The sequence below is a fragment of the Myotis yumanensis genome, unplaced genomic scaffold (assembly GCF_028538775.1).
Source record: "Myotis yumanensis isolate MYYU_CA2020_CCGP unplaced genomic scaffold, mMyoYum1.0.hap1 SCAF_2, whole genome shotgun sequence".
Lineage (NCBI taxonomy): Eukaryota > Metazoa > Chordata > Mammalia > Chiroptera > Vespertilionidae > Myotis > Myotis yumanensis.
In genome coordinates this window covers 64,286,901-64,314,608 of record NW_027223753.1, presented here as the reverse complement: position 1 = coordinate 64,314,608, position 27,708 = coordinate 64,286,901, and the positions used below count along the sequence as shown (strand labels likewise).

Genomic DNA, 27,708 nt, shown 5'->3' with positions numbered 1-27,708 from the left:
TATCTATAATGCTGATTACTAATGGGATTTATTTCTGTTATTAGATACATGGGAGACAGAGAGAAATCTATATCCTAGGCCGGGTAGTCCTACCAGCCAAAGGCATGAAGCCCGGAGCACTTTTGAAGAAAATAAGCTGCCACCAGAGATTTGTACTTCTTAGGAGGATACATAAGAGTAGGGAAGTTTTTGAAGTTAGCTGCAGAAGTTAAAAACTGATCTTTTTTCCAAGAAATTTTTGTCTTCATCTTTAGGAAATATGCTTAGTATTTTGGAATCATATTTAACCAGTTATGCACATTTCTTTTACTTAGGGACTTGTAGGTAGCATTGGTCCTCCTGGATTTCCTGGGCTTAGAGTGAGTATCAAATATCATCCTTCTTATAAAATATTTTCTTGTGTATTTATGTTTGTTATCAACCTTGTTCACATGTAATTTTCTAATGTAAATTAGACCAATAGTATGAATAAAAATATTAATTATACTTTATGATAAGCTGAAATAAATTTCTACAGATATATGTGTACATATGTATTTATTCCTGTCATTAAATGTTACTTAATCTAGAACCTGTCTCTTTAAAAGTATAAGACAGAACAGTTATTTCTTTCCTTTGAGATAGTTTTTCTGATCATCTAGTCTAGATAGATGCATATAGTTCTGAGCAAAAAAACATGGGTAACTGTAGACTTTATTTATGGAATAAAATTGAATAAATGCTTAGGAAAACTATCCTGAACAAAAGGTAGGAACTGGACTTCACCAATGCCATTAAACATTTTAATATCAAATTTATTTATTATACTAAAAGTATAAGTGATATATTGTTTGTCCATTTAATCAGATTTTATACAGTGACTTCAACTCTGAGTTTCACGGGAGTGTCTGATGTAGGCAAAGCACAGTTTAGTATAAGATGTTCTGTGGAGGCCAAAGCAATGTAGTCCAGATATGTAGCTTTCTGATAATTTTAGATTATTCATTAGAGTAAATAGACAACTACTTCTGATATATCTTCATAAATATATTTCTCCCAGCCAAGCTAATGGTTAATAACAGTGATATGAATTGCAGATACCATATATATATATATATATATATATATATATATATATATATAATATTGGTATTTAGAACTATATGTTTTAACATTCAATTGAGCTAAAAGCAAAATTGACATACTTTATGAAAATAAGGAACCTAATGAAAATAGAATCTTAAAAGTAAACTATTTATATCCACATAAACATAGGCCATGACCATGGGCAGAGTTAAGATTTTCCCTAAAAATCAACTTAGGACTTACTCTAACATATGAAGTAGATAATTAAGACCTGGAATTCTATGCCATAAATTATATCTGTAATATTTTTAGCTTGAACTTGAACACTGGCCTTATGACTCCAATTTAATGGGTTATTTTCCCACCTTAACTACTCCAAGGCAGAAGGTAACATCTTGACCAAAGGAATATCAGGAGTTCAGTTATTGGAACTATGGTAACAATCAACATAACAAGTTTGAACTTGCCGTTTTGGATGGTGAGAGTATAGAACTGAGACTCAAAGAACCTGAGCAAGTCTAAGACATTTAAACGGTTCTCTTTTGTGATACTAATATAGTACAAATAATAAAAATAGCAATAACGGCTCACTTTTATTTAGTATTTTCTATGTGTAATCCCATGAAAAATGTGTTATATCATTTAATTCTTAGAACAACCTAAGACCACTTAGCTTATAAGTGTTGAGCCTGGATTTGAAGCCATGTGATCTACAACTAGAGTCCAAAATTTACCCTGGTGCTGCACCACCTTCTCAAAACTTGTATTACCTTAAAATGTATACTATCTGTCACACACGATTTTATTAGGCTTCATGAGAAGCTCTATGTAAAGGTGGAGCTCAAAGGACCTTTTTTTTTTTTCTTTCACAGAACTTAGAATCAGGTTAAACCATAGGTCAGTGATGGCGAACCTTTTGAGCTCGGAGTGTCAACATTTTGAAAAACCCTAACTTAACTCTGGTGCCGTGTCACATATAGAAATTTTTTGATATTTGCAACCATAGTAAAACAAAGACTTATATTTTTGATATTTATTTTATATATTTAAATGCCATTTAACAAAGAAAAATCAACCAAAAACAAGAGTTCGCGTGTCACCTCTGACACGCGTGTCATAGGTTCGCCATCACTGCCATAGGTGGTAGTCAGTGGCCTTATCAATGAGAGAGAAAAAGAGCAGGGGAAGGAGGTCATGCCTTCATTTAACCTGTTAGCATTATGTTTGTTAGCTCAAAAGCTGCCGTTATTACTCTTAAGATTAAGACCAAAATTCTTAGCATGGCCTAACATGTCTAGACTTCGTGTCTTGTCTGCATCTTTGAGAACAGTCTGTGCACTAACAAAGCTGTTCATTCTCAATTGTCATGCAGTCTGCCCACTAGAGGGCCTTTACCTAGTTTGTCTACCTGAATCTCTCTACCTCTACTTTTCTGCTTAATGGTTAACTCATTCATTTCTTTTTTCAGGTCCAGGACAGGGCACAGTGCTTGACACATAATAGTGCTCAGTAAAAATAACTGCATTTTCTGTTCTTTCTCTTTCTCCACCCACCCTTTGGTAAATTGGAGAGCTTCTACAGAAATTAAAATTGCTAATGACACTAACAATCCTATATAATAAAGAGCTAAAATGCTAATTAGACTGAACAGCAGAACAACTGTCCGAATGACCTTCCGGATGAAGCCAGGACTGCAAGGGCCAAGCTCCTTGCACGAATTTTGTGCGTGGGGCCTCTAGTCACCTTTATAATCCTCGTCTCTTCTACACTGATATAGATGGTGTTGTGCACTTTGCAAAGCACTTTCTCATACATAACTATAAACTAGATAGAGCAGTATTACTCCATCTTTTTTATGTTTATTACATTTTAAAATCAAAACAATATGAGCACCTACCACATATCAAATGCTGAACTAGATGCTAGGCCTAAAATATGAACAAATTAATATTCCTGGTTTTGGCAACAATTACAATCTAATGGCATAGAAATGAAAATGAGCAATATCATACAATGTGGTTACTGCTGTTATGGATTGACATAAAGCCACTGAGAAAGGAGCAGTCTGTGTTATCTCAGAGATTCAGAGTTGGCTTCACCAAGGAGGCAACCATTTAAGCCGTGTCTCAAAGATTGTGCACAAGTCGAGACAAGTAGCAAAGGGCTCTTGGGAAGAAGAATGCTGTTCAAATGCACAGAGAGGGGAGGAATGGAGTGTTTGGGAGATGAAAAGTGGAGTAACAGGATTGTAGCCTAGGAAGTGTGGAGGGATGTGAGCAGAATGGAGGGAAGTGACATTTTGAAAGGAAAAATGCAGGACTTTTGTATTTCATAGTAAATAGTTTACCTGCTTGCCCAGAACAGCAGCCTCTGCTTTATCTCTCAGGTGTTGCCTTCCGGCAAGTATAGTTTCTGACAAGTGGTGATATTGATTTTTCTAAATTATTTTTTCCATGTAGCTGATTGTTATTGTCATTTCTTTTCTTAGTTAATGACAGTGATTTTCTCCTGTGAGTGTTGGTGGGTATGGTAGAAAAGCCCAATGTGGAACTTATAGTCTTTCCTACAATGTGCTCACTCATCTGAACTCTAATTGGCCAGTGGCTGCTGTTTTCATATAAGGAACCTATCCTTGTGTCTCTCTATTTATTTTTTTACTTAGTTTGACTGAAAAGTTCCCTATTTATTTATCACTGTGTGGGAGGCACTTCTACTTCTGTTGCTATACCCCAGGCACTCTTAGCTAAGCTCCCATGCATGGAATTATTTAGTCTTTCTACTTCATCTTCTCATGGAAGAAAAGGGTGAGAGGGAGGGAGTGCTGAAGGACCTTAGTTTATCCTTGTGGAACTGAAAACTGCTCTTGACTTATCATGGATATCATTCAGACTATAGTTTTTTAGGAGTAGGATTTTCCACAGAACTTGTGATATGCTACAGAATATTTGATGTTTCTTAGAAATTTCTTTACCCATACCATTTTAATTTTTAATTTTCTATTTTACTAAGTCCATTATAATGTTTATGTTTTTGATATCTTCCAAAACTTAACTATTATTTTGTGATTTTTTAGGGTCATTAAAAAGTTAAATAGGATGTTATGCATATAACGTTACATTTATCTGAAGATGCCAGACTATGCAAAGGAATAAATTTACTGAAATAAAAGTTAAGAATATTATATTGTCCATAGAAAAAACAATAGGATGACAGAGAATTATTTTTTATAAGATATTTCTTTCCATACTTACACAAGTCTAAACAGAGATGTTTATTGAATTTTTAATACTATCATAAGTATTAAATCTGTGAACTTTGAATAAACTAGCCTCTGTAGTTAAAAGAATAATTTTTTCCTATTGACAGAATTTGTCAATGGTGTATTAATATTGCATATCTGTTTATTAAATTGGAAAGTATTACTCTTTACCTCTCACATTTCCATACATTTCAGGATTAAGCATGTTGGAAATAATTTATCTTAATTATATTTTATAGATTTTAGGACTTACCCAAAAGAAAAGATGTCATATTTTTCATTCTGAAATTTGTATTACGTAAATGTAGACTATTAGAAATGCTCTATTATGCTGGGAGATAGAGTTCTAGAAATCACTGTTTTAATTTTATTTTTAAAGTTGATTACTTCCTCCAGTTTTCAGTCTATGCTTTATTTCAAAACTATTATGTTGGATCTTGGAGATTGAAAAAAAAAAAAAAGTGAGTAAAACACACTTCTGCTCTCCCAGAGTGCACAGATTAGGAAGACAAAAAAAAAGAAAAAAAGTGCAGTGCAGTATATATACTCAGTAGTGTAGAAAAAGGGCTTTCCAGTAGAAGTAGCCATATCTTCAAAGGCTTGGAACATGTGATAAGGGAGAGCATTTCAGAGAATGGGAAAGAGTCCATTGTGGCTAGAATGTGGGATTTGGAGGAGAGAGAAGTGAAGGGGAAGCAGGGACAAATGGAAGGAGATGACACCGAAAGGGTTGGTAGGAGCCTCATGAAACGGAGGTTCACAGGCCATGGCCACAGGCACTCATGGGAGAAGCAGAGCTAAGAACCATAATAAGAAACAAAAAGAGAAAAACACCATGAGAGGCAAACAGAAAGAATGAAGAAAAAGCAAATACAATGGAGCAATAAGCAAAAGGAGTCAGGGGAAAAAATATAAAAGATAGAAAAAGGCAGAGAGAAAAGAACAGGAGGAAACCCAACAGGGACAAATGAGAGGCCGGGATGGGGGAGTGGAAAGGGAGACAGTGAGAAAGAGTAGTAAGGGTCCAGGATGCTATCCTAAGATATTTGGATTATAAATTAAAGGGGCAACATTTTCAGGATTGTCACAAATACGCCTTTAAAAGTTTGTTAACATTTTGAAATCATAAAAGAGACGTTAAACCAACTTCGTCTTTCAGGATGGGTGATGATATGGTAGCAGGCACAGAGTGGTGGCAAAAGTGAAGGTGCAGTAACACAAAAATTATATCTGATCCCCAAACCGTCAACAGATGTCCACCATTTTTTCAACTCTTGTTTTCACATACCCTTATTGTTGCTATTGTCCTTTGTCTTCTAAGATACCATGTTGAAGAAGTATTTCTAACTCTCTTGCTTGCAAGAGATGATAGTGGTAGTTATGTTTTTAAGGAATCTTGCATTGGAACATTAAGAACCTTGACACTGATGACTATATCTTATTCATATTATGCTCACAAATGTTAAATGATAAATGAATGAGCTAAGCCCAGAAGAATAAAGTTATTATCTAGTTGGAAAAAATATTTCAAGATGAATGTCATGGACATTAAGTATTATAGGAACTCAAGGAAGAGATGGATCCTTGTGAGTTAGACCACTCTGAGAATGCTTCAGGAAATAGGATGGACTTTACTAAAGTTTGGAAGATTGATATAATTTTTAAATATGAAGAGAGCAAGAGGTTGTTGAAGAAGAGTGCACATGTGCTTAGTGAGATAAACTGTTCTCGGTTAATCAATTGATTTTACCATATTCTCTTTCTAATCTTAGTGGATATTTAATGATATCTTTCTTTGTTATTGCTTTTCAGGGCAGTGTTGGCCTAGTGGGGCCAATTGGACCTTCTGGAATTCCTGGCCCAAAGGTATGGTTCTATTTGCCTAATGGATATTTACCTTTAATGTCTCTATGATGTCACAAAATGTCACTTTCATTTTCTAGGGTCTCTCAGGAAATAAGGGCGTTCCTGGAATCAAAGGTGATAAGGTGACTTAAATATTTACATTATCATAGAGATAATTTCTTATCACATATCTTTTTTTTTCTTTTGAGCCAACATAACTTATAAAATATTTTATTTTAATATATGGGCTCTAATCTGTACTATCAATTATATAATTTTTCTCAGAAGTAGGAAAATTGAGAAATTATTTTTTTGTAATTAATATTTGCTTCCTTATAATATGGCCACGTTTGCAAAGCTTAATTGCTTCTCTGAAATGTGCTTTCCAGGGGGAACAAGGCGTGGCAGGGGAGCCCGGAGAGCCAGGGTACCCTGGAGACAAGGTAACTGGTTTTTGCCATTAGTTTTAAGCCCGTGAAAAAGTACAAGCTCTTTGAAAAGAGTGTTCATTATTTGAACCACGTATTTTTTGTTAGGACATGGTATCAATCTGTTTTCACATGTCTTGTTTGCAGCAGTTTGCTCATTTTTAGGATATTTGCATGAATTCTTTTTAGTAGTTTATAAATACAGTCATGTGCTGCTTAACGACAGGGATACATCCTGAGAAATGCCCGTTAGGTGATTTCAAACCCAGGTAGGATAGCCTAGCGCTCCTAGGCTCCAAACCTGTACAGCATGTTACTCTCTGAAAACTCTAGGCCAGTGTAACACAGTGATCAGAATTTGTGTATGCAAACATACCTAACATAGAAAAGGTACACTAAAAATATAGTATATAAAATGGAGCACACCTGTGTAGGGCACTTACCATGGATGGAGCTTGCAGGACTGGAAGTTGCTCTGGTGAGGCAGTGAGTGAGTGCTGAGTGACTGTGAAAGTTTAAGACATTACTGTAAACTACTGGGCACTTTATAAACACTGTGCACTTGGACTACACTAAATTTATTAAACAACATGAGATTAAATCAAGCAGAAGAGGAAATAATGCAATCAAGAGATTCAGTAAACAAGATATATGCAGCTGCTGGTGTAGCATGTATACTGTTTTACAGCAAACCTATTTTTTATGAGTAGAAAGAGTTTACTCTAAAATAATGATAAAATTTTAGTATAGTAAATACATAAACCAGTTAACATAGTCATCTGTTATCATTATCAAGTATAATGTATTGTACATAATTGTATGTGTTATACTTTTATATGACTGGTGCACAGTAGGTGTGTTTGAACCTGCATCACCACAAGTATGAGTAATACATTGTGCTATAATGATATGATGGCTATGACATCATTAGGAGATAAGAATTTTTCAGCTTCATTATAATCTTACTAGAGGCCTGGTACATGAATTTCATGCACTCAGGGGAGAGGGGGTCCCTCAGCCTGGCCTGTGCCCTCTCGTAGTCCGGGAGCCCTTGGGGAATGTCTGACTGCTGGCTTAGGGGAACAGGCCTAAGCCAGCAGTCAGACATCTTTAGCGTTGCTGTGGAGGCAGGAGAGACTCCCACCACTGCTGCTGTGCTTGCCAACCGTGAGCCTGGCTCCTGGCTGAGTGGCGCTCCCCCTGTGGGAGCGCACTGACCACCAGGAAGCATATGCCCCCTGGTGGTCAGTGCATGTCATAGCGACTGGTCGTTCTGTCGTTCGGTCAATTTGCATATTAGCCTTTTATTATATAGGACTAGAGGCCCAGTGCACAAACATTTGTGCACTGGGGGGTCTCTCAGCCCAGCCTGCCCCTCTCACAGTCTGGGAGCCCTCAGGGGATGTCCTACGAAAGGAGGTAACTGGGCTGATCAAGGGATGACCCCGCTGCTACTGCCACTGCTGGCCACAGTGGCTGCAAGGCCTAAGACCCGGGCCTTGCAGCCACTGGGGCTCATGGCTGTCTGAACCCTGGGCCTTGTAGCTGCTGTAGCTTTGTCCAGATGGACGTCCGGAAGACGTCTGCCCTAATTAGCATATTACCCTTTTATTAGTATAGATGGGACCACTGTGAATATATCTGATCTGTTGTTGACTGAAACGTCATTTTGCAGCAACAACAGGAGAAGAAAATATGCCTTTTGGGTATAATAGCTTTTCTCTTCCCCCTACTATTCTCTCCTTTCAGGGCACCACTGGCTTTCCAGGACCACCAGGCGTGAGAGGGAAGCCGGGACCTTCAGTAGGTTTGACCTTTGCTTTACTCTTTCTAATTAAGGGAATGCAAACCATGGCACGAGTCGTGAAACTTGGTGGTGTTAGTAGAATATAAAAAGTGTATATAAGCCTACCAGGCTGGAATTTTCTCTCTTCAGTTTTAGCATATATAGCTAATCCCTCAAATTTTCTGTTCATATGTATAGACTTTTGGATCTCACCCTCTCCAGCCCTCTTATCTCAGGGAAAAAAACAAAATTCTGTGAGCCCTAAAGATTTCGAATGATTTATCATTAAACTAAACAATGGACTTTTAAGCCAGAAAGTATAAAGTACCTTAAATGATATTTTAATTTTTCCAAATATCTGTTTCATTAAGAAACATTCTGAAAAATAGATAACATGTCATACTCTCTTTTGAGTCCAAATATTCTAGTTCCTTGTCTTTTTCCCCACACCCTTCTGCATCAATTAGTTGAGAAAAAAGGATACCTTATATTGTAGTTAACATGAAACCCAACAAATGATAAAACTAAAATTACTGAATAATTACAATTACTTAAATAAAATGATTAAAACATGAGTTAAAAGTATATCCCTGCAGGTTAAGATCCCCAAAATTACCATAGCTAACGTTTACTGGGTGTTTACAAAGTACCAGGCACTATTCTAAGAACTGTACCTCTAATTTAATCCTTACAACAATTATGCGAAGTTGGTACTATTATTATTTCTGTTTTATAGATTCGGTAAACAGAGGCACAGAGAGTTACCTCACTTGCTCAAGGTCCCACAGTTAGGTGGGAAACCTAGTCAATCACTTAAGTCAGAGCCCATGCTCTTAGCTGCTGTCATACTGCTTTAGGATTAAACATTTTGAAATTTAGTATTTTAATATTGATTACAACTCTATGAAGGTGAAGGTGATTGTAGATAGAAAAAATAAATATAACATTATAATTTATTGATATAACATTATAATATACATTCAAAAAGGAGTGTTGTTTTCCTGAGTAATTCATCATGTTCCCCCTAACTCCACCTTCCCCTCACAGTGTTATTTTTTGCAAGAAAAGAAGCAGCATTAAGTTACAGAGCTTTATATACCACATTCTTTTTTTAAAAAATATATTTTATTGATTTTTTACAGAGAGGAAGGGAGAGGGATAGAGAGTTAGAAACATCAATGAGAGAGAAACATCGATCAGCTGCCTCCTGCACACCCACTACTGGGGATGTGCCCGCAACCAAGGTACATGCCCTTGACCAGAATAGAAGCTGGGACCCTTCAGTCCGCAGGCCGACGCTCTATCCACTGAGCCAAACCAGCCAGGGCTATATACCACATTCTTTATAACTTATGTCAGTGGCAGCATTTCATATACACCTCTTAGGTATTATTTAATCCAAAGAACAATATTTGCTATCTATTTGTCAAATGAAATGTCAGTGGTGAGCTTTGCTTTTACTAGTTCATTACCCTGAACACGCAGGATAAACCCAGTCAGCCAAGTACCCAGCTTGTGCCCCAGAGTTGAATCTCAAAACTCCGAAGTACATAAATAAGAGGCATGAGAACAGGTCATGAAGCTAAAAAAAAAAAAGCTTCCATTTCTCAAGGGTACTTCTAAATCATGTAATCTGGCAAAATAATTTTTTATTTTGCATAACGTGAGGGCTTTCTAACTTTTGATCATAATAAAAGGAAGTGGTACAGCACAGTTTCTAAGGCAAATCCGAAGTAAGCAGTGATACCAATAAAGTTCCCTTATGCTTTACAATTAGGTACTTGGGAAAATGAGAGTTAAGTATCTTGCATATATTAAAAACCTTTTCAATGTTTTCTTACTCTTTGATTCAGTTTATATTGATAACATGTTAATGGGGATGGGAGAATTACTGATCTGAGAAACAGACTTAGATTTTAGTCCCGGACCTGATACTGACCTTTCTGACCTTGCATTTAATCACTGTGGTATCCAGTTTCTCATCTAAAATGAGAGTCAGACTATCTCATAGTTAAGGTTCCTTGCAACTCTGTGACTCTTTGATATTTTCCCATCTTAGCAATATTGCTTATTAATATTTCTCTAGGCCTAGCTAAAGAAAAGGCAGAGAGCCTGTTTCACCTTTAACACATTGTCTTAAAACCCTTAAATTTTTTTCCTGGAATAAGTCACTAGAAACTCTAACCTGATTCTTTTAGGGTAGTGATAACAGGGGGCCTGAAATGGTAAGGCTTTAGTTGCTCATTTTATACCTTTCTATACTATTCTAAGAAAAAAAATTTTAATGTCAGCAGCGATTACTTTGGTAGGTGATAATTGACCATCTCTTGTTTTATCAAATCTTTAAAAAAAATTTATTTCGGATTGAAGATAGGGTAGAGATTTATGAATTAATATTTGTAAAATGACCTTGTCTTTAGACTCATACTTTAGCACTTTTTTGTATCTTATTAATATAAAAAATTATAGGGGTTTGACCTGGAAACTTTCACTAGTTATGGAAGGAAAGGCACCTGTTTAATGAAAAATTGCTTTCGCAGAATCAGCTATCATATTAGTAACAAACTATACAAGTTAGTGCCTACACTCAATCATGTGTTTACTATTGTAAAAAGAATGCCTTTTATATCTCTTGCTTTTTATTTTATATTATCTAAGATTTTGCTGTTACTGATATTGTTTCCAAATGGATCTAAATTGTAACATGAAAGAATATTTTCAAGATTTAAAAAAAGTCCTGTTTTGGAAGGTTTTATGCATCCTGGAATAGGAGCCCCTTTGCTCTGCAAATGCTTAAAAACTAGAGAAAACTACCACTCAGAGGGTGTTAAGAAACTTTCTTTCCTTGAAACAGAGAAAACAATTATATTATAGTATATCTTATATCCTTTCTATTTTTTAACCAGAAGTTGTCATTTATAGAGGTTTACTTAATCATTACTGAATTCTCTAAATGGTACTTGAAAATTCAGTTTTTATAAATGAGAATTTACATTCAAGGAAACTTGTAGTTCAAGGTTTTTTAAAAATGAAAAATGTATTTGAATAAAAAATAAAATTATTTCACTTTTTAAATATCTGGTTGCCAGTCAACTTTTCTGAAAACAAAAACCTAGGGTAGAATGCTATTTTTTTCCTCAAAACTTACATATTTAGCTTCTTGTTTGGATGTGGCCACTAGAGGGCCCCAGTGAGAACTCAGCTCCATCTCTAAGAAAGGTACTTGTCATTTCAAGAATTTAAGACTCCTAGGTACTGATGATGATGGATTGTGATTTCATTTATTTAGGAGGACTTAACTGAATTTTTGCCTAATATTTTATCATGTTTATCTATATTCAATTTTGTACTGTTTTATATTCAGATTACCAGCACTATATGAGTGGATTTAGTCCTGATGGAACACTGTGCTTTACTTCTGGGCACGTGGATGAACCTATATTGTATATTGAAATTGTACATAATCTGAGGCCTATTTAAGTCCAATTTAAACTCATGTAGAAGTTTAATATGACAAAAATAATGAATTCTATAGTTTTTTTCTTGTGAAAACAAGGGTATCAGTCTACTGGCCTTTCCCGTTCTATGCTTTTATCTCTTGAGAGCATTGCTAGCCCTCTCTGATTTCAGGCTTTATCCACATTTCTCTTTCCTCTGACCTTCCTCGCTAGCCCTGATTGCACATTGTATATCTGAATGCTGGGAAATGGCTTCAGAGCTATTGAAACCAAATCCTCAAATTTTTAATTAAAGGATCAAAATAATCTAGAAATTCTGTGCCTCATCCAGGAAAGGAGAGAGGATGTGACAGGAACACTTAATAGTTATAAAACTGGTTCACATTTAATGAGTGCTTTCTATGTGCCAGGCACTGTGCTTAGCACTTTATTATCTCATTTAAACCTCACAGTGACTGTGTAAGAATGTTAGTAATGTTATTATTATTATTCTGTTTTATTGATGAGAAAACAGAGACTTGGAGAAATTAAGCAACAAGCATTTAAATCCATGTGATTCTGAATTACTTAACCAGGACTCTTCCAGTGTCAAAGGAGAGAGAAGTTTTCAGAGACAGTTCTGGGGCTGTGTTTATTTATGAAAGCAATTCTTCATCTTCATTTCCCTACACTGTTGAGTCCAAATGTGTTGTCTTATCTCTGGGTAACATGTACACACACACACTTTTTTTCTTTATTTGAGCCCTTAAATCATTATATTGTTTGTATGCCTAACACTAAAGAATAAATGTATATCACATCCAAACACATGTTATTTAAATACATTCCCTACAGTCATGGTTACAAATTAAGTCTTTCTAATAGTGGTTACAACTTTGCTTAACAGTATATTAGTGTTGTGTGCTGAAATGTCATTACAACTTTGTGTGGCATAATATATTGCGTGCTGTCTGCTTTCCATGTGTCTTTTTCCCTTTAAATTGTATTCATTAAATTAATGTCTATACTTGTATTTCCTCCCTACCCCATTTTAGGGCAAAGCAGGTGACCCAGGACCCCAAGGACCATCTGGCCTTCCAGGACCAGAGGTAAAATGTTGGTGGGAAGATGATAAATTTGGGAAAAAATAGTAGAAATTAAATTTGATTGATAAAACATGTTTGTACATAATAGGCTTTTAAAAGGTTCTCTTTAAAGTTTACATCTTTGTAAATAGTCTGGATTAAATGTTTTCTTTTGTGTCAGGAGATATGTGACAGTTACCCCCTAAAAATAAAAAATAAAAAGGTATTATTAGCCACATTATAGTCCTGATTCTATCACCGCTGGTTTATTTGTTCTGCACAACTATTAATAACACATATTTGCCCTAACCGGTTTGGCTCAGTAGATAGAACCTGCGGACTGAAAGGTCCCAGGTTCGATTCCAGTCAAGGGTATGTACCTTGGTTGTGGGCACATCCCCAGTAGGAGGTGTGCAGGAGGCAGCTGATCGATGTTTCTCTCTCATCGATGTTTCTAACTCTCTATCCCTCACCCTTCCTTCTGTAAAAAAATCAATGAAATATATTTTTAAAAATTTACACATACTTGGGCCTTGTAATCAAATTTCAGGACATTCTAGTAAACTGCATTGAATTTTTAATGCAAAATGCTTCCAGTTTTGCTATATGCAGATATAATTTGGATCCCATTCCTTAGAATAAGTACAATTAAGTCTGTGGTACATACATCAAATTTGCTGTGTATTCTTTGAAATTTTGACTTTGACTTAATGCTTGATGTACAGTGGCTTTTTTTCCCCCTGCAAGCCTACAACATAGAACATAAGCTTCTGAGGCGAAACATTTGAGTTTTTAAATATTTGAGTTTTTGACTCACTTAATGAGTCAGAGAGATACATACCCCAGGGAGCTGAAGCTCACTCTAGTTCAGAAATATGTTAAAATATATATTCATACAAGGCGTCCCCCAAAATGTATACACACTTCAATAGCTGAGAGCTCAACTTTGAAAATGAAATGTATTTTAATAAACACTGCCTGTATAATTATTCAAAATGGGTGTATACATTTTAGGGGACACCCGATATACAAATGCTAGTAGAAACACACACATACACATACATCCAACTCAGAATCATGGACCCAGCAGTGAAACTGAGAAAATGAATTTTTGACTTCAGAATACATAACTCAGAGCAATAAAGTTCCCCCAGGGTCGCAGCCATGGGCATTGCTTCTAGGAACTCTGTGTGGATTCTTTCTCATTCTCTCTGTAAACTGTAAGATCTAGCTACTCCACAGCTGTCTTTCAGGGTTGGCTGGTTTCTTCAACAAATGTCTCTTCTTATTTATTGTCAAATTTAAAACACGTTGTATATTGATAGTTCAAAAATCTAAAAATAAACTACATTGTGTATCTACTTTTAGTAATAGGGAGATGCCGGGAGGTAAAACACAGCACTATATGAATGTCATCATTCTGGGAAGAAGGAAGTTGTTATGAGTAATTAAAACAGTTACTAGTGGGTCATTAAAACAGTAACTAAGAGACTAATATAAGTTCATATCTTTTATGAGCCTGCATTTTAAAAATCATCTCTTATGCAAATCTTCCTGGAATGAATCGTATTTACCCGTTATGTCGTACTGAGGATACAGAACCTAATTTACCTTTTATTACCTTTGAAGGCTGTTATGATGAACATGGGTTGTTCTGTTGTAACTTCAGTTATAGATGGTATGCGCACTAGGAAGGACGGTGTCACCTCCTTGCTCTTAGAGTGGTTTTGAATCACTTTCTTTTTTTTATAAAGTCAGGTTAAAGGATACATGGACCCTGTTTTTACTTAATACTCGGTCTTCCTGGGATGTTTCCTTTTCTCTGTTGCCTTTGAGCCTATGATTTGCAGTCACCATTCACAGCACTGTTGCATTGGCTTTGCCTTCTGCACTTGTCATGCAGGGTCCTGAGCCCTGACTCAGCAAGTCTGTGACCATCTGTCCTCCTCACCTGTATTGCATTTGTTCATGGGGCTGAAGACATAACCTATGCTTTCCCAAGAACTGACGCAAGGTTGTTTTGGGAAACGGGGCCTAGTTGAAAGATTGTAACTTCTTCTTGATCATAAGAATAAAATATGTCGGCAATCATATATTAGGCAATACTTTTTATCCACCATTAGACTTTTAAGAGAATTGCAGGTCCAAGAATTTAAAATTAATATGTTTAATATTATAGCAAGCTGGGAAAGTTTCTACTTGTACAGTACATGAATTTTCTCAGATAAAAGGTCTCCTATGTTGTGCTGAATTTAGACTTTCTCTTATAGGCAATGATGAAAGATTTTTAAGAAAGGGAAGGAAGTGATCAGACTGGTGTTTTTGACTTATGTGTAACAGGAGCAAAGGTAAAGGAGGAGAGAGGGAGAAGACACAAGACTAAATTTTTACTTGCTAAACTTGCGTACTTGTTTTTCAATATAAACTTTACCATAAGTCTATCTAGCTTCACTAAAAAATATTGTTATTATATTTATTAGGTTTGACTTACATTTATAAATTAATTTAGGGAGCAGTGATATATTGAATCATCCTCTCCAAGAACAATGTATACCTTTCATTTAAGTCAATTTTTTTGTGTTTTTCAGGAATGTTTTAAAGTTTTCCTCATATAAGTTTCTGTACATTCCTTATTAAACTTGTTCCTATTTTATCTTTGTTGTTGCTGTTGTAAATGGAATTTTCTCTATCATTCTATTCTCTAATAGGTTTCTGTATAGTATATGAAGATTATTGATTTCTGAACATTACCTTTACATCCTGCTACCTTAATGGTTTCTTATCTTTGAGTCAGCTTTACCACTGATTTTCTAAAATTTTGTAGAAATGCTCTCATGTATTTTTCAAATAGAGATCATTTTAGTTCTTCTTTCCCAGTTCTCACACCTCTCATTTAATTCTCATGTCAAATGGCATTGTAGTACCTCTAGTACGGTGTAGAAGAATTGGAAGTAGTGTGCATTCTTGCCTTGCTCCTGATCTTAATGGAAATACTGTGTTTCATCATGAAGTAAATGCTGGGATTAAAATTAAAATATGCATATATTTTATCACTTTAAAAATATTCATCAATTTCTTAGTGTTTTTAATAAGGGATGATTGTTACAGTTTGTCAAATATATATATTTTGGCAAATATTTATTATTTTTTCAACATCTAGGGAGGTAATTATATTTTTTCTTTTAGATCTATTTATATAGTATATTATAATAAAGAGTTTTCTATTAATTATTTTTATATAATGAATATGTCTTCATAAATTCTATATATTGATTATTTCTATATAATGACTATTTTCTATTTCATTAAAAAATTTTACTTTATCATGGTCTATTATTTTCTTAATCTAATGCTAATTCTACTAATATTTTTATTCTACATCAATATTTATAAGTGATATTGATCTATACTTTTATTTTTTTGTACTTAATTATCAGGTTTAGGTATAAATGTTGCATTTGTTTCAACAAAATAATTAAGAAGCCTTCAGTTTTAATGCTCCAGCATAACTTATGACACATTTGGACTATCTTATCTGTGCGGCTTTGGTGGAATTCCCCTGGGAAACCATCTCAAATTGAAGCTTTGAAGCCTTTTTATGGGGTAGTTCCCTGATAAATTTCTTCAGAGCTTCTGTGGAAATTAGCCTATTTAAGCTTTCTACAAGGTTAAATGTTATTTCCCTAGGTAATGATCTGTTTCATCTAGGCTGTCAAATTTACTTTCAGATAAACCTACAAAATAGTCTCTTATGATTTTTTTAAAAAAATTTAATGGTTATTTCCCATGTATCATTTAAAAATCAAAAATTATTTTTTTTAATATTTGTGCTTTTCCTCTTTTTCTTAATTGGGCTTGATTCAGTTCGTCAATTTTGCTGTTTTTCTCAAAAGAATTCTAAAAATTTTATCTACATAGCGTCTTCTTTTATCTTTATTATTTCCTCGAGCTTCTTTTGGTTTATGTTGTTCTTTTGATTTGGAGCTGGAATTCCATTTCATTTATTTTCATTCTTGAAATTAAGAGCTTGGCTTTCCCTCTGATCACTTTAAAAATGTATCCCACAAACAGACTGACAGCTATCTGAGGGGAGGGAGGTTGGGGGGCTAGATGAAAGAAGGTGAAGAGAATGAGAAAAAAACACATCATATATATAACACATAGACACAGACAACAGTGTGGTGTTAGCCAGAGGAAAAGGGGTGGGGGATATGTGGAGGTGGGCAAAGGGTGGAGAATGGAGACAGAAAGAGACCTTGCTTGGGGTGGTGGGCACACGATGCAGTGTGCAGATGATGTTGTATTGAGTTGTACACTTGAAACCTATATGTTTTGTGAACCAGTGTCACCCCAATAAATTCAATAAAAAATAAATACATAAAATAAAAAAACAAAAACAAATGCATCCCATAGATTCTGGTATGGAGTATTTTTATTGCCATACTTTTAAGATATTTTGTAATTTCCCTTTTAAGATGGTTTGTATTTTTCTTTTCATACAAGAGTTATTTAAAATTGAAAATTTCCAAGTGGGAAAGCCTGTTGGTTTTTATTTTAATAATTCCTGATTATATTGCATTGCTATCCAAGACTATTGTTCTAATTTTGGAACTTACCAGTCTTTTCTTTTTTTAAAAAAATATATTTTATTGATTTTTTACAGAGAGGAAGGGAGAAGGATAGAGAGTTAGAAACATCAATGAGAGAGAAACATTGATCAGCTGCCTCCTGCACACCTCCTACTGGGGATGTGCCCACAACTGAGGTACATGCCCTTGACCGGAATCAAACCTGGGACCCCTCAGTCCATAGGCTGACGCTCTATCCATTGAGCCAAACAGGTTAGGGCACCAATCTTTTCTTTGTGACTTAATGTATGGTCACTTTTTGTGAATGTTCCATATGTACTTGACCAGAAGGTATATTTTCATAATCAGATATGAAATTTAATATATAGTGGATTTTCTCTTCCTTGTTGACTATGTTCTCTAGTCATAGAAGCTATATCTTCACCTTTTTGCAGGGGTCTAATTGATCTGTCTGTGTTAATGGGATGGACTCTGGCTTCTGTTGATCCAGTTGCTGTTGGGTCCACAACTGGCACTCATTTCTCCCTCCTTCACTATCCATTTCAAATTCCCCTCACTCTCAGTTCTCACCTCAGTAGGTCTTGGTGGCTTATCAGATGGTTTAACCTAAACCTTTGTTACTGAAACACATGAACTTTTGATAGGAGCGCCACCAAATGTCCAATGTATTACCTGAGTTCCGCACGTATCCCTTCGTGCCCTTTTTGTGTAAAGCAGTCTTGCCCTCCTTTTGCTTCAGTGTCCATGAACCATGCCAGTCTGGTGGCTCCTCTTTCCAAATGCCCTGCTGATGGCCATCAGTTTTACTTTACTGGGAGTTTGGCTGTGTCTCCTGTCAAGAGAGCGCACTTTTGGGAAACAGCATGTCCAACCCTAAAGAGCCCAAGCTCTAAAGCAGCGGTTCTCAACCTGTGGGTCGCGACCCCTTTGACGGTCGAACGACCCTTTCACAGGGGTCACCTAAGACCATCCTGCATATCAGATATTTACATTGCGATTCATAACAGTAGCAACATTACAGTTATGAGGTAGCAACGAGAATAATTTTATGGTTGGGTCACCACATGAGGAACTGTATTTAAAGGGCCAGAAGGTTGAGAACCACTGCTCTAAAGGAAGGGAAAACAAACTCTTAACTAAAATATGTATTTATCTTTGTAAAGATGAACTGCTGATACTTCCAGATTGGAAGGGGCCAACATGAATGCAAACTGTCTTATATTCTCTTTTTTTTTTATTATAAAGGAAAAGAGCACATTTGCCAAATCAGTGGTGTATGTATGGGAGGCCTTAGTAATCTGCTTTAGTAATAATACTTACACTTGACACAATGGGGGCTGTGGTAGTCTACAGTCATTCTTCAGGATCCAGCTGGTGAATAAACCTATGCTCTTACAGAGACCACCACCTGTACATAGTTTAGATCTTTAATGACATTCTGTCCACACATAATATGATTGGCAGCCATGTAAATGTGAATGATTGGCTGATCCTGGGAACCTAACTATAGGAGTATTCCTGCCATTTAGTCTCCCCATTTGATAATCTCATTCTAATTATTTGTTACAGGTTTTTTGAGATACCAATTATACGTTAATCACTAAAAACGCTAAGGTGAATTAGATTAGGTCCTGACTTCAAGGAGCTTATATTTTTTTAAAAATCAGTATTCAATTCAGACTATCTCAAAGCCTTCACTATCTGTCTTTTTCAAAGATATCAAGATTAATTAAGTTTCATAAAATAAAATATTAAATATCAAGTCATTTTTAAAAGTCTAAAACCAGTGTAATGCTCAGAAAAAAAATTATAAAATAGCCAAAAGAATTTTTTTTGGTCTCTCCATTCTATATTCTTTCCTTCTTAGGCATGAGTTCTTGTCTACCTCAAATGATACATATCTTTCTTTCCATAATTTACCCTTCTAAGCTTGTTTTAGAGGAAAACCTGATAAATATATTTCAATCCAAGCAATAAATAGTTAACAGCTAATTGCAATATAATCCCCTTTCAGAGATATTTACATTTCAACACTAACCATAAAACCTGGAACTCATGCAATAAGTCTTGAATTTGTAGAATTTTGGCTGTTATTTAGTTAGCAGGGAAAAATGTGGGTGATTAGAAACTATGATACTCCTCAAATTAATCATACCATATAAGTGGCCATGTACACTGCCAACAAGACAGGACAATACTGGATAATATTTCTTGCTAGTGCCTTTTAGTTCGAAAGTTCAGGTCTCCATAAAAGTTGGTGAAAGTATAGCACTCAAGTTTTTGTTGTAAATCCTATATTACCTGACATTGGCATTGAAAAAAACTGTTATCATTAAAAAGTGTCTGAACAAATGTCACTTCAAACCACTTCAAATTGTTTTTTTCTTGCTTCTTAGTATTTTACTTATTGTAGGCAAATTATGAAATTGCTGTAAATATATCTATGCATTTAGCACTTCACAGAATTAAAATATTAGAAATATTTTAATATCAAGATAGAGCATCAAGTGCTTTAGAATTTTTCCATACTGGTTCTTTCTTAGTAAGAATATATGGAAAATGCCATACAGGAATCTTTTCTATTCCTTTAAGCATAGTAGTATCAGTTTTGAGCACTAACCCCATGCTTTCTCCCAATGCTAACAGCAAACCACCTTTGAATGTGGTTGCAGGATACTTAGAATGTGTGTTGATTCAGCTGTTAACCTCCCTTTGCTACAGAGATTATCAAATAGTTGAGTTTTAGATGATGTTCTTCATAAATGGAGCCAGTTGTTTACTACAAAAATGAGCTGAAACCAGTAATCACAGAGATGTCAGAAGTGGTCAAGCAATGGGTCCTTTTCCACCAGCGTGGTCTTCATTAGAGACAAAAGACCAAAGTTCATTTAAAGAGTCTGCTCACATCAAGCAAAAGCATGCTTCCAAATGTTCATTTTAGCACCTTAACTGACTTAACAAAATAAGCCAGCCTGTGTCCAACTACATGAGTTGATAGGTTCTGTTCACTTAAACCTATTATTTTTTGTTAACTTTTACCACTTGGGTTTGGCCAAGGAACTTGGTATTTTTAGTTATTATTCAAGAAGTGGTTATGAAAGAAAACACCTGATTAAGCCAGTCAATAAACACTTATTTCTTGAGTTCCTATTGTGTGCAAAGCTACACCTAAGTAAGTTATATACAACAATATATTATACACAACCTGAGGAAATTTGTAGTCTAGTTGGGGAAAATAAGGTATTTACATAAACTGTTAGACAATGATAAAGGCATTATGTGGGAGTTAAATAAGTCGTCAGAGTTCAGTGTTAGTAGAGAAAGTAACATGAGGTGGAAGAATTAGGGAAGACTGGATGGAAAGGATGGGTCTTGAATTATATTGTTGATAAATAAATGGCAGGGAAAAGGGGAAGGCTTTTCAGGAAGGGTGAATCACATGAGCAGAGCCTGAACATCTAGCAAATATGCATGTTGGATTTACAGAATTAGTGAATAAAACGTACTAGCTGATACAGATTCCTTGTGTTGGTATGGAGCGGCAGATAAGGTTGTAAAACTAGGTTGTGTCAAATTGCATAAGACCTTTCATTCCAAGCTGTCTCTGAGGCTGAGTATTCAGAGACTCAGTGGTCAGGTCTAGTATCATAATTCTTGCATTGTCAAAAAGAGATGGTGAGCAGATTTTTTAAAATGCCCTCTTAGGTCACATCTTTGGCACCCAGTATCTACATTGATCTTTCTTCCCATTTATTCAGTTTTTGAAATGCCTCTGATAATATAGCACAGCCACCCACACACGTGAAAATGCACTCGCCTTCTGCAAAGTAGGATAACCCAATGAATTAGTCAATTATTGCTCTCAGCTTCAAGGCCAGCTTTTTGGAGTAAGGTGCATTTTTCTCAGTGAGTCCTAGAAATAGGAATACATCCCATCTAACCAGTATATAATTTTAGAAAGAAAACAACACAGCCACAAGATTCATTCTATTTGGAAAAACAAAGTATGGGAAACAACATAGAGTGGCCCAGGTCCGTAGCTGTGCATTTAGAACAACAGTAGGCAATTGATACATACCACTTTCTCAAAACAATATAAATCAGCTTTATAAATCACCTAACTCCCCACTCCCTGGCACAAACACACACACCCTGAAAGGGGGAGAATCTGAGATAGTCTCCAGAATATACATTTTATGAAGCCGGGGGATATTTTTGTTCTGTAGCACTTATGTTCAGTGCCAAGAACCATGCCTGTCACTGAGTAACTCCATGTTGAATGAGTGGATTGATATGATTCATGAAGACACTCATTAGAATTTGAAATGAGTCACATATATAGGCACAGAGTACCTAAAATGATACTTATCCAAAGGTAAGCATCAAATCATTGTCACGCTATTACCCCCAAAACAATTTGAAATCTGAGCTTCACTGATTTTTATCTGGGGACAAGTTCTCTAAGGATCCTCAAATGGTTGCTAACTGTTATCTACCAAAAAGCAAGTGATTATCAAAGCACCCAATACCAATGACCCATTTGTTTTATAGTTTTTTTAGATATAATTTACATAGATAAATATATGTTTATACAATTTGATAATTTTTGGTATATGTATAACTCTTGAAACAGTCACCAAAATAAAAATAGTGAACACATCCATAAAAACACAAAGCTTCTTTGTAATCTTTCTTTTCTGGCCCTCATGTTCCTCCCTTCCCCAGTCTACTGCTTATCTGCTTTTTGTCACTATAGGTCATATAAAGAAAACACCTGATTAAGCCAGTCAATAAACACTTATTTCTTGAGTTCCTATTGTGTGCAAAGCTGTACCTAGTAAACACATAAGTTATATACAACAATATATTATACACAACCTGAGGAAATTTGTAGTCTAGTTGGGGAAAATAAGGTATATACATAAACTGTTAGACAATGATAAAGGCATTATATGGGAGTTAAATAAGTAGTATCAAATAATGGTCAAAATAGTTTACTTAAAAATTATAAATTTAATGTAATATTGTGAAAATTTCAGTAAAATAACAGTGGACTTTGCAATTGACTTGTAGGTTCTTTTAAGAGTGACTTCAAACATACTGTGAATACTATTTAAACAACCTCTTATTTAGCACAAAGAGTGTTTGCTTGTATCATAAGGAATTGTATTATTTTTTGCTGTTGTGGATTTTTCTCTGCTGAGTTTTTCGGATGCAACTTATAAATGGAATTCAGCTGTACTATATTTTTGCTCAAATATATAGAATTACAAAAGGGGAAAATATATGAATAGCAGTAATCATTTGCAAAGATTTTCAATAATATCATAATGGAAAAATCTGTTTATGATGGCTATTTAGATCTAAAACAGCAAAAGAGAATGAAAGAGAGCCAGATACCTAGATGAATTCTTTATTTTGCATTTATTTTTCTAGAAGCTCATTTTCTATTTTTGGTTTTCTCAGAAGATAGAACAGTTTCTTAATTTGCAGTTGTGTGCTGCCTTGTGCTAAAATTTAGTTTCTATAGTTTACTGGGAAAGTGAATTTATTATTTTTACTCTTCACAATTTTTTGGCATTAACTTTTGGATGGGTTATTCTCACTCAGAAAAGGTAATTTTAATCTTTTTTATTGCTTTCCTGAAATGGTATGTATTTCCACAAATGTTAAAGAACAGACTTTTATGATTATTATTTTGGATCTATGTCTCATACTGAATTCTCCTCTTATAGGTCCTTTCTCCCTCTGGGTACATTCTTTCTTGTTTACATATGTGAAATTTCAGTCCTATATATAGAAGCTATGCTGGTTGACTTAGGGATTTGTTGTTGTTGTTGTTTTGGTATTTTTTTGGCTTGGTTTCTCAAAGGGTAACTTTTGAAACTGGGTAATTGAAAATAAAATTGTTCAATTTGTTTTTAACTTGGTCGTCAATTCAGGCCATCAAATATTTATTGAATGTGCTGTATGCCTAGCACTAGATGAGGCTTTACATAACTTTTCCCTCTAGCAATTCATAATTTATATGTTGTCCTATCTTAAATGATTTGTTAGTTTTATCTTTTCTTAATATGACTATTTCTCTAAAGGATCTATTCATCTCTACTTTTTTACACTTAAAAAACTACAAAGAAGATAAATTTAAGCCAAACCATATTGAGTTCTTATATATGTAAAGCAAAATGGATATAAAAACCAATGAAAATTTGAAAATTTTCAGGAGTTAAATAGTCTAAATGCTATTCTTAGCTATAACAACAAAGAATTTTAAAGCTGTCTTATAAAATACTAGAAATGTTTAAATTTCTCAAAATAAATAACCCAAAATCTGAAGTTTACTCATTTAATCTGGGGGAAAATTCAATGAACTTAAATTGTTACAAACTGTTGCCTACCAAAAAACAAATGATTATCTAAAATACCTGATACTAACTACCTTTACTCACAGCTTTATTAAGGTATAATTGACATACTGCGGTAGTTATATTATAAAATAATAAGATGAATATATTTAAATTATGCAGTTTTATAAATTTTCATGGTTGTATAAACTATCACCAAGACCAAGATAGTGAATGTATCTGTCAAACTCAATAGTGTCCTTGTTCACCTTTCGTAACTTCTCCCTTCTGTTTTTCCTGACCCTCCCCTTTCAGACTACCACTAATCTACTTTTTGTTAGTTTAGACTAATATGAATTTTCCTAAAGTTTTTATATAAGTAAAATTACATAATGTGTAATCCTTTATAATCTGAGTTCTTTATTTTAGCATAATGCATTTGAGATTCATCCAGGTCGCGCATTCAGGTTGATTTCATTTTACTGATATGCTATTATTACTTTATCCATTAGGTTGTTTTGTGGATTGTTTATCCATTTGAACCATTTCCTTTTACCAAAAAGACTATAACTCTCAATAGCAAACAGAGACTTCAGAGACTTCACCCCTGTTGCTAAGCACTAATGTGCTTGATATATGCCAGAGAGCATTGTACACTTACTTTATTAGGACATTCTAGCTTCCAAACTCCTGACTACTGCCAGAATCACAATACAATATTTTACTTTTATAATGTCCCAGGAAACTAATGGAATCTGCTAGTGCCTTTGGTTCCCAGTTTTTGCTTTAAAAAATGCGTGTGAATTACTCTCCAGCCTTTAGTAATTAGAGAATAATAAAGCATTGTTTTTACTGAAGAGAATGCTGAGTCATTCTTCCCTGTGCAGTAAACAGATGTGAGGGGTCCAAAAATAGAAGATGCATTTTTACTTATTATTTTTCAAGCTTCCTTAGGTTTCTACTTCTTGATAAAAATTGATTAGATTATTTCTGTTAGGAAGGCATCCGATGCAAGATATAAAATCAGTATACAAAGATCAGTATACAAAGATTAGTTGAACAAACTATCAGAATGAAAAATTAAGAAAACAATCCTATATAATAAAAGTGTAATATGCAAATAAACCGAGCAGCGGAACAACTGAACAATCAATCAAAGAGTAATATGCTAATGATATGCTAAGGCTGCTCAACTGCTCGCTATGACATGCACTGACCACCATGGGGCAGACAATCAACTGGTTGACCAGTCGCTATGACATGCACTGACCACCAGGGGGCAGATGCTCTGACCATAGGTTAGCTTGCTGCTGGGGTCTGGCCAATCGGGACTGAGCGAGAGGGGCCAGACATGCCCTGGAGCCCTCCCAGGGTCCTTCCCTGGCTGATCGAACACCGGTGGGGTCCCTCAGCCTGGCCTGCACCCTCTCACAATCTGGGACCCCTCAGGGAATGTCAGAGAGCCGGTTTCAGCCCAATCCCGCAGGCCACTCCCCTTGGGAGGGTGCCAGACACAGGGCTCATGGCTGGTGAGCACCGCTGCGGCAACGTGAGCCTCTCCTGATCGGGACTGATTGGGCACAAGCCGGCGGCAGGCACAGTGGGGCCAGGATGAGCGGGAGCGGCAGGTAGGAGCTGCAGGCAGTGTTGGACTGCGGGTTTGGCCTAATCCCTGAAGGCCACCCAGAGGGACCCCCCACCCATGCACGAATTCATGCACCGGGCCTCTAGTTCTGTTTATAATTGCATCAAAAAGGACGTAATTCCAGGAGGTGAAAAACCTGTACACTAAAATCTATGACATTGATAGAAGAAATTAAAGGCACTATAAATGAAAAGATTTTCTATTCTTATAGTTTAGAAGAATTAATATTGTTAAAATGCCCATATTACGCAAAGCAATCTACAGATTTAAGACAATCACTATCAAAATCCCAATGGCGTTTTTCACAGAAAGAGAACAATTCTAAAATTTGTGTGGAACCAAAAATAACTCCAAATAACCAGAGCAATCTTGAGCTAGAGACATCATGCTTCCTGGTTTGAAACTATATCCCAAAGATATAGTAATCAAACAGTATAGAATCAGCATAAAAACAAACACATAGATCAATGGAACTGAATAGAAAGCCCAGAAATAAACTTAACTATATATGTTCATTAATCTATGACAAAGGAGCCAAGAATATAAAGTGTGGGGAAAGATAATCTCTTCAATAAATGATGTTGGCAAAACTAGACAGCCACATACAAAAAAGTTAAATTGGACACCTTATTTTATCCCATACAGACATACCTCATGTTATGTGCCTTGCCTTACGGAGCTTCACAGATATAGTGTTTTTTACAAATTGAAGTTTTGTGGCAACTCTGCACAGAGCAAATCTATTGGTACCATTTTTCTAACGGCATTTGCTCACTTTGCGTCTCTGTGTCACATTTTGCTAATTTGTACAATATTTCAACTTTTTCATTGTTATATTTGTTTCTTTGATTTGTGATCTGTGATCTTTGATATCACTATTGTAACTGTTTTGGTGCACCATGAAATACAGCCACGTAAGAAGGGGAACTTAAATTATAAATGTTGAGTGTTCTGACTGCTGCACTGACCAGCCATTCCCCAGTCTCTTTCCCTCTCCTCAGGCTTCTCTATTCCTTGAGACACAATAATATTGAAATAGGCAAATTAATAACCCTACAATGGCCTCTAAGTGTTCAAGTAAAAGGAAAGGTTGCACAACTCTCATTTTATGTCAAAAGCTAGAAATGATTAAGTAATGAGGAAGGCATATTGAAAGGTGAGAAAGATTAAAAAAAAAAAAAAAAAAAAAAAAGCTAGGCCTCTTGCACCAAAGAGTTAGCCAAGTTGTGAATGCAAAAGAAAAGTTCTTGAAGGGAATTAAAAGTGCTATTCCAGTGAACACATGAATGATAAGAAAGTGAAACAGCCTTATTGCTGAGATGGAGAAAGCTTTCGTGACCTGGGTAGAAGACCAAACTAGCCACAACATTCCCGTAAGCCAAAAGCCCAATCCAGAACAAGGTCTAACTCTTTTCAATTCTCCGTAGGCTGAGAGAGAGGAAGCTGCAGAAGAAAAGTTTGAAGTTAGCAGAGGGTGATTATGAGATTAAGAAAAGAAGCCATCTCTATAACACAAAAGTGCAAGGTGAAGGAACAGTACGGATGTAGAAGCCACAGCACTTTATCCGGAAGATCTAGTTGAGATAAATATGAAGGTGGCTACATTAAACAATAGATTTTCAATGTAGATGAAACAGCTTCATATTGGAAGAAGATGCCATAAACATACCAGCTAAAAAGGAGAAGTCAATGCTTGGCTTCAAAGCTTGAAGGACAGGCTGACTGTCTTGTTAGGGGCTAATGTAGCTACTGACTTTACATTAAAGCCAGTGCTCATTTACCATTCCAAAAATCCTACGGCCCTTAAGAATTATGCTTCAGCCACCCTGCCTGTGCTCTATAAATGAGCAACAAAGCCCAAATGACAGCACAGCTGTTTACAGCATGGCTTACTGAATATTTTAAGCCCACTGTTGAGACCCACTGCTAAGAAAAACTTTTTTCCCCAAAATATTAGTGCTCATTGACAATTAACCTGCTTACCCAAGGGCTCTGACTTGATGTCCAAAAGATTAATGTTTCATAACTGCTAACACAGCACCCATTCTGCAGCCCATGGATCAAGGAGTAATTTCTACTCTCAAGGTTTATTATATAAGAAATACATTTTGTAATGTTGTAGCTGCTATAAATAGTGATCTCTCTGAAGGATCTGGGCAAAGTACATTGAAAACCTTCTTGAAAGGATTCACCATTCTAGATGTCATTAAGAACATTCATCATTC

At 35.5% G+C, this 27,708-nt stretch overlaps 1 protein-coding gene across 1 annotated transcript in view; it reads left to right on the top strand.

Annotated features, from left to right (window-relative positions):
* Nucleotides 1–27,708, top strand: part of COL24A1 (collagen type XXIV alpha 1 chain) — a 335,909-nt gene that overhangs the window by 97,776 nt on the left and 210,425 nt on the right. The window contains exons 14-19 of the mRNA XM_070403718.1: nucleotides 315–359; nucleotides 6,137–6,190; nucleotides 6,268–6,312; nucleotides 6,559–6,612; nucleotides 8,347–8,400; nucleotides 12,876–12,929. Of these exons, the coding sequence (XP_070259819.1) occupies nucleotides 315–359; nucleotides 6,137–6,190; nucleotides 6,268–6,312; nucleotides 6,559–6,612; nucleotides 8,347–8,400; nucleotides 12,876–12,929 (306 nt within the window). The remainder of the gene's footprint in view (nucleotides 1–314; nucleotides 360–6,136; nucleotides 6,191–6,267; nucleotides 6,313–6,558; nucleotides 6,613–8,346; nucleotides 8,401–12,875; nucleotides 12,930–27,708) is intronic.